The 15231-nt window shown below is 40.7% G+C and overlaps 1 protein-coding gene across 1 annotated transcript in view; it reads right to left on the bottom strand.

Annotated features, from left to right (window-relative positions):
- Positions 1-15231, bottom strand: part of Col4a6 (collagen type IV alpha 6 chain) — a 76177-nt gene that overhangs the window by 35827 nt on the left and 25119 nt on the right. The window contains exons 12-20 of the mRNA XM_042690014.1: positions 14829-14873; positions 14291-14344; positions 13375-13444; positions 12140-12247; positions 11108-11248; positions 10033-10137; positions 7999-8159; positions 7372-7551; positions 6653-6836 (exon numbers count right to left, since the gene is read on the bottom strand). Of these exons, the coding sequence (XP_042545948.1) occupies positions 6653-6836; positions 7372-7551; positions 7999-8159; positions 10033-10137; positions 11108-11248; positions 12140-12247; positions 13375-13444; positions 14291-14344; positions 14829-14873 (1048 nt within the window). The remainder of the gene's footprint in view (positions 1-6652; positions 6837-7371; positions 7552-7998; positions 8160-10032; positions 10138-11107; positions 11249-12139; positions 12248-13374; positions 13445-14290; positions 14345-14828; positions 14874-15231) is intronic.

Genomic DNA, 15231 nt, shown 5'->3' with positions numbered 1-15231 from the left:
TAGGAAATACTTCCTTGTTCATTCATAATGAAAATAAAGAGTCTACATGATCACAGAGGGGAGATTCAATAAAATACTTGCGAACAAATTGTGGGTTTCTTCAAGTACCACTTAAAAACAATTGCTATGCTAATCAAAATTAGTCCCGCCTATTCATTAAAACAATACCCCAAGGTCTGCTTTCAACTACTGATTCAACACTTCCAATAAACTGCTAGGACATTTGCCTGTATTTAAAATAAATTACAAATAGCATTTGTGAAAAACGATGTATATAGCCTATGATTCAGACTGCTTACTCAACTGGCTGCCAATACTCCTCTGATTCCACATATATTTTCCAATATGAATATTTGGCATTTTTAACCCACTTATTTCAATCATAAATCAAGGTTAAGAATTGAATAATATGTTGGCTATACCGGGCTTAAAAAACAGACAGCCATGAACTGGTACCCTCATTTTGCTAATTCTTGCCTGTGTGGATGAGGTATTTAGCCTCAAATATAAAATGGGAACTGCTTACCTCATATGGTGTTTGTGAGGATTATATGAAACAGTACAAGAAGCACTTAGCATGGCGTGTGGCACCCTGATACTTGATCATTAAAGAAGTTACGGTTCTCTTAAGGAGGAATATTCAGAAGAGCTCCAGCAAAGCCATTCTCTGGTTTCTACTTCTATCAGGTTAGTATACTACTTTGTAACCTGAGAGCAATATTTTGCCTTCTTCAGGATTTTACTGTAATCTTTTCACTGTAATGTAAAGAGAAGCATATAGACCTAGGTCCTCCTTCATATGTGGTCACACTCTCTCCATATTATCAGAGACTGTGAAGGCACAGCTATGTCTGAGAATTATTTCCCATCTATGAAAATATAGGCAATACCCCACAATGAGATACTTAAGTGAGGAATGGGGGTGATCGAATCCTATGTTCTGCTGGAATGTGAGTCCTTTGAATGAAACTGAAGAACAAACTTATAATGGGTCATGAGAAGGACACACCACACAAAGTTTCCTGGCCTCAACTGTCTTTATAGCTCATTGGTTCCAACACATTAAACTAGGACCCAGCACCTGGGGAGACTGAGATCTGAGGATTGCAGTTCAAAGCCAGCCTGGGCAGGAAAGTCCGGGAGACTCTCATTTCCAATTAATCACAGAAAAAGCGATAAGTGGTAGACTGCTAGCCTTGAGGAAAAAGAGCTTAGGGACAGCACCCAGACCCAGAGTTCTAGGCCCAGGACTGGGAAAACAAAGAAAGGAAGGAAGGAAGGAAAGAAAGAAGGAAGGAAGGAAGGAAAGAAAGGAAGGAAGGAAGGAAGGAAGGAAGGAAGGAAGGAAGGAAGGGAGGAAGGAAGGAAGAAGCTGATTGCTGGTGGCTCACGCCTATAATCCTAGCTACTCAGGGGGCTGAGATCTGAGGATTACAGTTTGAAGCCAACCCAGGCAGGAAAGCTCTTGAGACTCTTGTCTCCAATTAACCACCAGAAAACCAGAAGTGGTGCTGTGGTTCAAAGTGGTAGAGTGCTAGCCTTGAGCAAAAAAGCTCAGGGACAGTGCCCAGATCCTGAGTTCAAGTCCTACCAAAAAAAAGAACAACAACAGAAAAAAGAAACAAACTAAGTAAATACCAATATATCCAGGTAGAATGTACATAAGAAATGTGAAGCTACTCATTTCTGATTTATCAGATCAGGTTAATAGATTCTTTTCACCTATTAAAAAAAAAAGAACTGGGGCTGGGAAGGTGAGTCAGTGGTAGAGCGCTTGCCTTGCATGCCTGAGGCCCTGGGTTCGATTCCTCAGCACCACATAAGCAAAAAGAAAAAAGCCAGAAGTGGTGCTGTGGCTCAAGTGGTAGAGTGCTAGCCTTGAGCTGAAGAGCTGAGGGACAGCGCCCAGGCCCAGAGTTCAGGCCCCACGACCGGATCCCCCCAAAAAAGAACTGTTCTCAGGACAGGAAGAAATAAGTATCCAGGTATGATGGGGAGAAGAATTCAAAGATGTACTTTTTTTTTGTCGGTTGTGGGGCTTGAACTCTGGGCCTGGGTGCTGGCCCTGTGCTCTTCAGCTCAAGGAGAGCACTCTTGAGCCACAGCGCCACTTCCGGTTTTCTAGTGATTTATTGGAGATAAGAGTCTCACGGACTTTCTTGCCCCTGCTGGCTTTGAAGCTTGATCCTCAGATCTCAGCCTTCTGAGTAGTTAGGATTACAGGCATGAGTCACCAGCGCCCAGCTTCAAAGATGTACTTTCTTTTTTGGGGGGTCTGGTTGAGGGGCCTGAACTCTGGGCCTGGGCGCTGTCCCTCAGCTCTTCAGCTCAAGGCTATCATTCTACCACTTGAGCCACAGCGCCACTTCCGGCTTTTTTCTTTTTGCTTATGTGGTGCTGGGGAATCGAACCCAGGGCCTCAGGCGTGCAAGGCAAGCGCTCTACCACTGAGCCACCTTCCCAGCCCAAAGATGTACTTTCTTGTCTATTTTGCCTCAGACAAGTCCTGCATATGACACTACACCTGTATACTGCATACAGAGATTTAAGAATGGTGAGAAGGCAAGGATGTCACTGCATGCTGACGTGGGTTTTGCTTCTTAATATCCCTGTCTTTCTGCTTGACATTGTTGAATTCAGATCATTCTCAATCAAGCAGAAACCAGCTCTGTCCATGCTCTGCTTTGTAAGTACAAAATGGCTTGCCATCAGAATTACTCAGAATTCTCACCCTTCACGCCAGAATTTACCTTTAGAATAAAAAGGGCCTCTGGTAATCAAAATTCTAACATCAAAATGTTCTGAAACTAGAAATCAGACATATGTGGATCTTTGTAGGTACTTTCCAAGGTAAGTTATAGCCGCAGTTAAAGATGGGAGAACGAAGCCATAAGATTCAATGTACATAAGTGAAAATGGAACTAGAAGAAATGAGGGGATGGATGAGGTTGGAAGATATGGGATGACATTGATCAAAATGTATTGCGCTCATAACCTGTTATGTTGATTAGAGACTACTTTGTACAAGAACTTAAAGATAAAAAATTAAAGGTTGTAAAATGTTGGTACTTAAGATAGAGATTAGCCAAACTATCAACTTGCATTTCCTTCTGTACTGCCCTTGGAGGTATTGCTGGAGAGCCCTTGAAACAATGTCAGTTGGCACTGTTAGCCTTTCCATCACTCTTCTGAAAACAAGGGCTCTCGTGTGGTGCTCAGGTCATTGTGAATGCTGGAGACAAAAGTGAGCAAAAGGAAGGAACACTTTGCCAACATGGGTATCTGAGAATTTGTAGACTTAGCTAGCTCCCTTCCTGTCTAATTCTCCTTTGCCAACTTTTTCCCTGCAGTGACAATCACCTATATCAATCAAGTAAAGAAGAAAATTAAACCAAAGAGAGACATTCATTGAGCCTGAGAGAAGTTCTTGTCTACCATCCAGATATGCCCACCAACCAGCACTTGAGTGAAGTGCCGGCACCTACAGAAGATTAAGCACACAGTAGTCACTGCAGTAATAGCCAGGATGATGGATTACATAGGAGCATCTGGAGCCAGAGCCTCTTTGGAAACAGCCAGTTGTTGGCTTGCATGGGGTTTGTAATAAATTCACACTACTAGGTTGAAAGCCTCCTAATGACCACATTCCTTTTCCTGGCAATACAGCTATCCCAGCCTGGGCTAATGCTGGAAGGATTAGGCATATTTAGAAACAACATCTTAAAGTTTCTTTTTTTGTAGCAATGAGAATGACTCCACTGAAAATGTCTGTATCTTACAGGCCATTTGTTTCTAGCATTGCATAGGGAGAAAGCTAGATTTGAGGAGTTATATGTGGTTACTAAAGGTAAAAAAGGAAAGTTCATGATGTAAATGAAGCTATTGTTTTAAAAGTCTATGCACTACACAAGGGTATTTCTTTTTTTCTTTTTCTTTTCTTTTCTTTTTTCTTTTTGCCAGTCCTGGGCTTGAACTCTGGGCCTGGGCACTGTCACTCAGCTCTTCAGCTCAAGGCTAGCACTCTACCACTTGAGCCACAGCTCCACTTCTGGCTTTTTCTACTTATGCGGTGCTGAGGAATTGAACCCAGGGTCTCATGCATGCAAGGCAAGCCCTCTACCACTGAGCCACCTTCCCAGCCCCACAATAAGGGTATTTCTGCACAAGGCATCTTCCAGGTTAGAGCTTACTGTAATAGTATGTTCCTGAGAAATTTCTATGTCTGGGAACTAGTGAGGTCAAGAATACAAATGATGCATAGGTGTCTTTCTGTTCATTCAGCCAGTTCTCAAACAGTTGAGATGTGATATTGATAACATCTGTGAGATTTAAAAGTGTGTAAGCTTATAGGTGCCATGTTATGACTCATTTTACTACCTAGATGGTTACAAAATGGGTTGACTTAGGGTACAAATTCATCAAATAGTAGATGAGCAATGGAATGACCATGAGTAATATTACTGGAAACTGAGTGAAAATAAAGCTTTATTTGATACCAAGATTCCCACAGACAGACTGACACTGATAATCCAGGCTGAGGCTATACCTCAATTGTAGAGTACTTGCCTAGCATCATGCATAATGCCCAAGTTCAATCTCTAACACTGCAAAAAATCCCTCACAGACTTCATAGAATTTTGTGAAATTAATTTTTGGTTTTAATCATTTTAAGTGATCAAATTTTAGCCTACATTATGTGCTTATTACAATAACTCACAAAAGGAAATTTAAAATGAATAAAATTTATAGAACCCAATAGTCTTCTGTTTTGTAATTCTTCAAGGTAACAAGGTAACAGGAGGAGCAATAGGTTCAAGAAAATAGTCCCTGGGTTATTGGGAAGGCCTTTTCTTATAGAACTAGTCTCTTGTGGAACATTGAACTATGCTGGGTGAGTTGAAAAGGTAAGAAATTTACTCCCAATATAATTTGGAATTATATATATATATATATAGTTATAAATGTTACTCAGAATATAATTTGGAAATAACCCCAAATATAATTTGTGACTCTGAAAACTCACAAAATAATTTGGAAATGTGAAACATTAATGGAAGGATATGTAAATTCAAGTAGGAATCACATACTGTAGTAGTCAAAGGAAAACTTAATGGAACAGATAAAGTTAATACTGAATCTCAGAAGACAGATGTGACATGACTACCCAGAGAAAAGAGGAAGGGCATTCTAGAAAAAGGCAACATCAATGTCAGCTTAGAGCTGGAAATGAACATACTTGTGTTTGGATACAGTGAAGAAGACTAGCATCTTAGATTATATTAAGAAGAATGTCAGATAAAGTCAAAGGGTCAGTTTGTGTCCATGTTTAGAGAATTTTGGGAAATCCAGGCTGAGGAATTTGGATATTGTCCTCTATGTAACAGGTATCAGCTATAGCTTTGGGCTAGGATAATAACATGATGGTATTGGTACACTACAAATATTAAAATGATATCAATGTCCATAAAATTGAATGTCCGTAGAATTGAATGTCCATAGAGTTGTCCATAAAATAGAATGTCCATAGATTTGAATGGGTAAAATCTGAAGGTATGAGATGCAAATTACTCAGGAAGCTGTCATTCACTCCATCTAGGTGTGTGTATGTATATATGTATATATGTATGTATGTATGTATATATCCATCCACTCAACCAACCAAAAGCATATAGGTATTTGATAAACAGGGTAAGAAATAAGAGTTTAGTAGAATGAAGAAGAACATAGAAGGCATCTCAAAGGAAGTATAAGGGATAATCTCAAACTTTCAAACGTTAGATGAACATAAGAAGTATAGTACAACTGATAGAAACACAGAAGTTGGGAACACAGAACAAAAGTTAGGATGAAAAACTGTTGTGGCTGTATGAAAGAAGAGCAGTTATTAGAGAGCCCTCATAATATAAATAGGACAGTCACCTATTTTAATTCCTGAAATGCAAGTAAGGAAAGAAAATATATACAGAGTAAGGAGTCAAGGTCTTCCATAAGGATTAAGCTAGGCGCAAGCGATTCTAATACAGGATTCCATCAATTGGGAAAGGTTCTGCTGATGGTATTATGGTGTAATTTAGAAAACAGTTTATTACTGTAGTAGTATTACAGTAATTATCATGATAACATTTGTAACAAATTGTCATTCACCCTGTCCTTGAACATACCCAAGGGTTATGAGCTCATACTGTACCTAGGCAGCTCTATGGTATTTCTAGATTTCTGTTAGTAAGTCCTCCACTAAACAGGGCTGAAATCTATATTGTTCCATGTTCTAAGCTTACCACAGTTAAGTATGATCATTTTTCTACTTAAAACCCTTAAATCACAGTTCAAAGCCAGCCTGGGCAGTAAAGTTTCTGAGACTCTTATTGCCAATTAGCCACAAAAAAGCAAGAAGTGGAGCTATGGCTCAAGTGTTAAAGGACCAGCTTGAGCACAAAAGCTCAGGGACAGAGTCCAGGTCCTAAGTTCAAGCCCCAGGACTGGCAGGTATGTGCACATGCACAGACACATACATACACTCAAAACTTTTAAGAGGATTGAAAGCAGTATGCATAGCCAACAATTTTTTTCACACATTTCAGTCACCGGAGTCACGGCCTCTCTGCAAGCAGTTAATTTTTCAAGTCTAAAATCATCTGATTGTGTGACTCACCTTGAGGCCCATGGAGGCCTTGTTTCCCTGGTATTCCATCCACTCCTTTATCTCCAGGAAGCCCACGAGGTCCAGGAAGTCCTGGAAGTCCAGTTCCTGGGGATCCAGGTGGACCCTGTTGGCCCTTTTCACCAGGAAGTCCTGGGAGCCCTTTTTCACCTGGGAATCCATGTCTATCATCTCCCTAAACAACAAAAAATAAGGAAGTCCATCTTAGAGACTTACGTGAAGAGCCCTCTGGCCATAGAGTAGGTAGTCTCTAGGGTTTTGGGTTTATTGAAAATTCTCTGTTACTCTAGTGTGGCAATCAATCTTCTTCTCTACCTTCTCAGAGTTATGTTATTGAGAATGAGTCTTGTTAACCCTGGATGATCTGAGAGTATAAAAATTCTAGATGTGGTTGGAGAAAGGCCAGGAAACAGGTTGAACACCCAAACTCTTGAGGTTGCAGAAAGCAGTTGGATCACTTAAAAATGAAAGCTATTGAGAAAGTGAGACATTTTAAATTGATATGGTCAGTGACAAGGTCTGTCAAGTGAGATACTGTCTATTTTGAGAAAAAGATTCCCACTTTACAGAGTATAAAAGAATGGAGTCAAAGACACAATGCTCTGGACTCTTCTTTTTCTGCCTTGTCTCATGATTGGGCTTCATAACTTCTCCAAGTTAGGTATGAGGGTTGATAGATATAATCACCCAGCACTGATTGATCAACTTACCCGAAGGCCTGGTAGACCTCGTAAGCCAGGCACTCCATCCATTCCAGGTACTCCTGTTATCCCAGGGATCCCCCGGTGGCCAGAATCACCTTTCTCACCTGGCAACCCAGATCCTCTATGGGCTGTTGGTTCACCCTTCTTTCCTTTGGGGCCAGCATGACCCGGAGGCCCAAATAAACCCTGGCAAAGAGACAAAGTGAGAAGTTGCAGACATTACAGAATTCTGACACCTAGTAGAGATATGACCTATATCATGCCCTTAGATATATTTTGTGCTTAGATCTATTTGGTGTTGTGCTGGGGTCTTGATTCTATCATCTAGGATACTGATTGGATAGTTTCTATATTCTTTTCAAACTTTGAAGTCTTTGAGGATCAAAGCCTTATCTCAATTCCTATTTTATGTTCAAGGCTCAGCATGGTGATAGGCAAATGTAAACAGTTTTGTAGAAGGCTGATTAAAGCAGAAAGGGACTTTAGAGACCATCTGGTCAGGCTTGTTACAGACCAAAGAAATCTAAAACTTTATCTCTTTCTTTCTTTTATGTAAAAGGAAATGACTGGTGAGGAGTGAGTAGTATTTGAGTTTCTATTACTCTTTCAGGGCCAAAATTAGGCAAGACTTACTGGAGCCCCTGCTGGGCCACGTGTACCCCCAGAGCCTGGATCTCCTCTGGTTCCTTTAAGGCCTGGAAGGCCAATGAGACCTTGTGGGCCAGGTAGGCCTGGTTCTCCAGGTGGTCCAGCATTGTGGATACCACCATCACAAGAACAGAAACCAGAGTCTCCTGAGGGAAAAGCAGACAGCATCATCAAGAAAAGTGAACATAGATTTCAAGAAAAAGTTGTTATTTTTGTGACTTGAAAAACTTTCCTTGGAAGGCATCAAATAGTATGCAGTGACTTGAATGAACTATCTATCTGAGTATATCTGTGCTAGTCTGGGATGAAGCCCAGTCCTCAGTTAGTCCAATGTGCAGCAAGAGTCAAAACCCACTGAGAATCTGGAATCCAAGCTACATAAAGATTCTTTCCACCAAAATGTCTGTTTTCTTGATATGCTCACATGCAACAAATGCTAAATAGGCCAATGATCAGGATTTCAGTTAAGCAGTTTCGAACAGGTGTCAAGGAGTCACTAGTCCAGAGCTGTTGCAACCACCCATACCATTTCTAATATGTACAATCTGGATATGTCTACGTTTCCCTAAGATCCTGAAAGATCTCTTTTTGCTTTTGGTGATAGCAGGCTTTGAACTTAGGACCTTATGCTTGCCAAGCAGGCACTCTTTGATCTAGAACCTCTATTTACTTTTAGATAACTGATAATACTGGAATGAGGGAATAATCTGTTCTTCAAACAGTAAAGACTGAGCATAAGTGCTCTGGAATTTGAAACAGTTTGGATTTTTAAATTATTAATGCTTAACTGGTAAGGCCTATGCAAATAACAGAACATCCAAAAATCCAAAATATGAAAGACTTGTGCTAAGCATTTTGGATAAGGGATACTCAACCTGTATTTCTCAAGTTTGACACTGGATCCCCTGAGTAAAGTACCTGTGACATATGCTTATAAGGCAGCTTTCTGGGCCCTATGCCAGTACTCATCAGACTCTTAGTAGGCCAGAATCTACATTTGATGACCTTATCTAGGAGATTATCATGTACAATGAGGACTGATAATCATTGTCATAATTCCAGATTTAGACAAAATCCTTTTGACTCCAGGGAAATTCAGATCGGGTAGCATAATTGTCCCTATGTTAGAAAAGAGAAAGGTTTTAAGAAATATATCAGCTCTGTAGTGAGCCAGAGAAGGGCCAAAATTAACGTAAAAAATCCACACTTGCAATTAAATGTCCTTTCCCCTCAAAGAGTCTTTTGTAGGTCTGAATAGTAGAAATCAAGATTTGTAAAATAGCTGAACTAGGTCAAGGCCTAAGACTGAAACAGATCACCGCTCCCATACTTAAGCAGTGATATGACAGGGTAATGAGAAAAGAGAGGAACTTCTCTACTTGAAGCTAGACAGAAGAGTCATGATCTCAGGTTCCTGAAGCTGCCAGACCACCTCTAAATCTCTCTTTGGTCAGTAGTTTCACCTTTCCTCTACACTGTCCTGGACTACAAGCACAATAACTGGACTGATTTGATCCTCATCCTTCAGGAGTAGGAATGTGAAAAAGGGCTCAACACAGTAAGAAAACAGAGAGAAGCATTGCAGCTGAAGGCTAGGCTCATTGATCAGCTCCTTGGCAACAGTGAGGATTCAACTTGTTTTCCTAAAGCTAGTTGGCTTTTTCATTGTTTCAGGTCTTGACCTGTTTAGAGTCCTTTAGGCTGAAGGAGATGATAAATGGTATCCAGCCTTGATCTTGCAAACTAGGAAAAGTAGTGCTGGTTAGCACCCTTGGCTGCTGGCAACAATTTTCTAGAGGTGGAGATAATAGAAAGAATAGGTTTCAAGCCACTTTGTCCTGTGTGACCTCAATTCCAGTTTGTCTTAAAGCCCTAATGGTAGCACCCCTTACAATCCAATAATCATAACTCAGGATCCTAGATTGCTTTGAATTATATTTTTAAGGTTTGTTCAATTTCTATCATAAAACCTTCTCTTAGGAGTTAAAAGGACAGTGAAACTCAAGGGGTCAAACTTGCCTTTTATTCCTTTGAGGCCTGGTTCTCCTTTTTGACCTTGTTCTCCTGGGAGACCAGGGAACCCTGGCTTTGTGTCATGCAGAATTTCAGTCTTAAATGCTGGGCCTGTAGGAATTAGAAATACAAAAATCATGTCAGATGATAGAGCCTGAGGGCTCATCTGACCCGGCACCACATGAGCGATTGAAGATTAACACACTGAGTAGCTACAAAAATACCCAAGATTTGGCCCAAGTCTGTGGCAAGGAACCAGCAGGCCTCTTGGTTGCTCAATTTACTATAGTAACACAAAATGTTTGCTGTAAACCAAGCACTGTACTAGAACACTACACATGATCGAAGTACTTTCAATAATTCAAGAGTTCCATTTTTTTTAACCCCAGAAAGCCTCTTTAGGGCAAAAGAAGAAATAGGTGCATGGAGTAGTGGTCAGTGGATTTAGAGTAAAATGACACATGCACAAAGAAACATGCCTTTTAATAGTTCTCATCAAACTTTCCTTAGTCTTCTCTTAGGATTCTAGAAGTCCAACCTTAGGGATCTAAGGAGAGCATGCCCACCCTGTCTGTCTGTCTGTCTATCTATCTTCTATATCTATCTACCAACCTACCTGTCTATTTCTGGGGATGGAACCCAGGGCATTACACATGCCAAGCAAGTGCTCTACCACTGAATTTTTAAAAACAAGGTTGCAGCCAGCTATGGCTTTTTCTTTCTTGGGATCTCAGCCCAGTCTACTAGAGCCCTGTAAGCCAATGGAAGCTCAAAAGAGCCAATGCCTCTCTAAGAGGTAAAAAGCCAGACTTTTGGAGCAGAGTGGGGTGAAAGAAGGCAAACAGGTACAGAAATTGATTTTCACAGTGGTTCTAGGTTGCTTTCTGCTTGATGAAACACCCAGTTCTAGAATTCATATCAATAGAGGTAAACTTGGCAAGGATGTAGTCTTCATTGCTGTCCCTATGTAGTGATGTGTTCCGGTTTAGCTGTTTTAATGGTGAAATGCTCCATTATGGCTTATTCTTCAGTCTGGGCAATACCTGGATCTCAAGGCCAAAGAAAGAAACAAATAACTTACCAGGTAGACCCATTGCTCCTGGTAAGCCAGGTAAACCAATTTTGCCGGGAAGGCCTGCTGCTCCAATTGTTGTATGTCCTGGGTTTCCTTGGTCTCCCTTGAGGCCTGGAAATCCCTGAGGCCCTGGGGCACCTGGTATACCTGGAAAGATACAAACCATATAAAAATGTTCATCATGTCAAATGGCTCTTCAAGGGTGTTCCAATCCATAACATATGTAATAAATAACTCAAAAATAGCATCTGGGAAACCATTTTTCCATCTCTTACATCAGAGTTAGAATGGCCCTTATGGATCAATTCTAACCTCTTGGGAAACTGAGGTTGAAGAGAGAGAGCAGAGGCAGAGTTTCTTGGTGGTGAACTGATGAGGAAGCATTGAGTCTCTAGCCTCTTCTCCATTTCATTTGGTTTTGTGCTAGGTATAGCTTTACTTCGTCCCAGAGACTACTTTGTAAACATCAGCATCCTTATAGAGGTTCTACTCGGAGGGATTTAGAAGCTGGGAATTTTAGCTTACATGCCTGAGCTTTCCTATTTGGAATAGTTCTGATCCCAGACTCTGGCAGTCTCTTTCTTTGCTTGCCACTATAGAATGACCTTGCTGACGATCCATTGTGTTAAGGGTATAATCCATAGCATCTGGGGGCCACTTGGGGCTTGAGTGCCTAGAGGAGCCTGGGTACGAAATTTCCTCTGGCATTTTGTCAGATCTTATTGGCAAATATCAGTTAGGATGGCACATCTACAAATGAGTAACAGGACTCTAGATGCTCAGTCCAGGCTTCTGGTTGCTATAAACCTCAGTGAGAGACTCTGGGTATTGTAATCATTTAAGTCAAAGGAAAGCCATTCACCTAGGCCCTAGCCCTGCCTACATTAGCTTTGGGCTGTCAGTGGGAGAATCTACCAACTATACTTGATTTTTTTCTTTACATTTATCTAGGTGTATGACTAGATCCAGAGGTCTAGCATGAGATACTAGGAACCAGAGTGGACTATTCTGTGTAGAGGGTGAGTTAGTTTGCATCACCTGTTAAGGCTGGAAGGCCAGGGTTTCCAGAAGGGCCACGCTGGCCCTGGATGCCTTCATCTCCTCTAAGACCTGGGACACCTGGTACACCAGTGTCTCCAGGATAACCTGGCATTACAATAAAAGAAAATTCCGTAAGCACAGCACAGTGGAAGCTTACAAATGCCACAAAATTCCCCAAAAGAGACATAGTAGAAGGAATTATCTTGGGGCTGTTAGTTTCTTTCTTTCCCTTTTCAAGTCACTTGGATGCTAATGGTATCATGTGATAATAATTCTGCCACAGCTAAGTTCTACTAGTGTTTATTTTTGAGACGGACTCTCACCATGAATCTTAGTTTGGTCTTGAAATCAAAATCCTCCTGCTTCTACCTCCTTGGCACTGGGATTAGAAGTATGTACCACCATGCCCAGCTTCTACTCGTATTTAGAAATTGGTCTGCTCAGGATTTCCTTTCTTTTCCTTTTAAGGTCTGGTAAGTACTGGAAAGGTTTTTCTGATACTAAGCTCTTGTAATGCCCCAAATGTACATTATTTGGGTTAGGCTGTTGATGATCACTATGTTATGAACTTAATTTTCATGGAAATAGATCACAGGAAGCCACTATTAACTGTAAATACTAGACAAAGCACAGACCTGAGTGTTGATGATGGGGAACAATGAGTTAGGATGCCCTGGTGGAAGAGGTCTATAATAGAAGCATTCCACTGGTCAATCTAGAAGTACCTTAAGAACTTTGGGAACTTGGGTCTTTGGAAAAGGCAAAGGGAAGACTAGGGCATACACAGTAACTAGGAAAAGGACATATGAGACCAAACTTTCTAAACATCATACTGTTGAAGGCTCTCAAGTACTAGTCATGCTTTTCTATTCCTGAAATTGGCAAGCTCAAGCATATATGGGATCATTTACATGAGACTTTAAGCATCTCACAGTATTGGGCTGGAGTTATCCACCCTTCCATAAACATCAATAGGAAAACCAATTTACTAAGTCCAGGTGCAGAAAGACCTAAATTCTGGTCTTTATGGACCCAATAAAAATGGGAAGCTGGAATCTACTTTTCTGCTCAGGATTAGAACTAGCTTCATTTTTCAAGCACAGGACCCATGAGTGGCTCTTCATAGTGTGAACAATCTAGTGGCTGATGAAGTATTCTTTTAACAATTAAGGGGGATATAGAATTTAACTCCGTGTCCTCTCTTTCTCAATCAAATCAATGAAAAGTCACACCTGAGATCACAGCACCATTGATATCGGTGAAAATGTCTGGACCTGGAAGGCCAATGCTACCCCTTTCACCCTGTAAAGATGAAATACATTGAGTACAAGTATTTCTGCCACCTTATTATCCAATATCTGTGTGACCTCAGAACCAACACCCAGGTAAGTGAAAAGATCCTCCTTTTATGACTCCTCATTTTCAGGATCAGCTAAGTCTGAAGTTAACTCCCACGTCCAATAAGCTAGCTCAGAGGGCTGGCAGTTACAAACTTGTCAAAAACAAGAGATCCCAGTTCTATTTTGCAAAATTATTTCAGGTCATTTTGGTTCTGGGCCTAGGATGTATTTCACAGGTATAAACATACCATAACCCAGAGGTGCTAAGCAGGTGGCAAAATTCAGTGTTTCCTCCCACTTTCAGCAAGCCTGGGAGTCTGCTGTTACTACTACCCTCTAGAGTTGGTTTTTGTCAGTTAGAGGAAACCAGTGTCTTTATTTTCCCAAAGAAGGGACTCATGGGGCTGGGAAGGTGGCTCAGTGGTAGAGCGCTTGCCTTGAATGCCAGAGGCCCTGGGTTCGATTCCTCAGCACCACATAACCAAAGAAGGGACACAGGTATCAGATTTGATACACAGTACAATATCCAGATAGGGTCTTAGAAGCTGTATGCTGCAGGGGCAAGCAATAAGTGGTTGCAATGCCTGCAGAGAATTTTAAAACAATTATACAACTAAGAAGTTGCTACTATCTTCATCATTGTTCAAAGTACGCTGTATGCAATGAAAGAAAGAGTGACATCTAAAACATCAAGATACAAAAAAGCATTAAAATACTTCATTTCTTATGTAGGCATTTATAATTAGTTATAGTAATTCTTCCCTTTTCTGCTTCCCAAGCCTGGTTTTGGACTTCCCAATAATATTACCTTAACTCCTATGAATCCATTAAACCCAGGAAAGCCTGGGGATCCCCTCTCGCCCTATAACAGAAACAATTATCATTAAGTTTGAAGTATAAGTGCACAGGAGGGAACCAGTCTTTATGTTAATCCAGGACAAACAGCACAGGACATTTGCTTGGATTCAGGGAATATGAGGCTTCTTGCTGACTCTGCAAGCTATAAAGTCTTCCAGAAGGCAATATGAAGCTCGTTAGTAAACGTGCCAATTAGGATGTACAAACATTATAAGGTGATGGATGCAGGCTTGCCTTGCTAGTCTTCAGTATCATGCCACAGATATATTGCCACATCATGGCATGGCACTAAATGTGACTCTGGATATCCAACCTTTTGTGTGAAAACAAAAAAGAGAGTGGCTAAGATTATGTGATTATGCTATTAAAGGGAGGGAGACAATTTTCATTATAAGCAATGTCTGCCCATTTGGTTAAGTTGAATAAAGCAAGGGAACCTTTTGGTTAGGATTTTAAGCATCAAGGCTTTACTACTATTAATCAAATACCTGTCTCCCTGGAGGGCCTTGCACTCCTCCGGAGCCCATGGGACCCTGTAAAGAGAATCGCCATACCTCAGAAAGATTAATAGCCCACTCTAGAAAAAGCCGCTAAAGCTATCCAACTGAGTTCAGAATTTAGTTATACTTTATGTCAGTTAAATGTTCCTAGATCTGGCTTAATGACTTATTTCTAATATATAAGCCATCAATCAGAATAGCCACATCAAGCATTTGTAAGGACTAACTAAATAGAAACTTTTTAAAGAGAAGGTAAAATTTTGTAGAAGGGCTGAGTGTTATTACCCTTAGTCTATATTAGTTCCAAGCCAGACGATTTTTAAATAAATTACAGAAGAGCCTCTTCTCTTCTACCTCAGATATATACATGTTTTCAAGATAAAGAAGAGAG

Source organism: Dipodomys spectabilis, unplaced genomic scaffold (genome assembly GCF_019054845.1).
Source record: "Dipodomys spectabilis isolate Male_0828 unplaced genomic scaffold, ASM1905484v1 ptg000132l, whole genome shotgun sequence".
NCBI lineage: Eukaryota > Metazoa > Chordata > Mammalia > Rodentia > Heteromyidae > Dipodomys > Dipodomys spectabilis.
The sequence above is the reverse complement of the archived record's forward strand: the minus strand, read 5'-3'. Positions and strand labels throughout refer to the sequence as shown.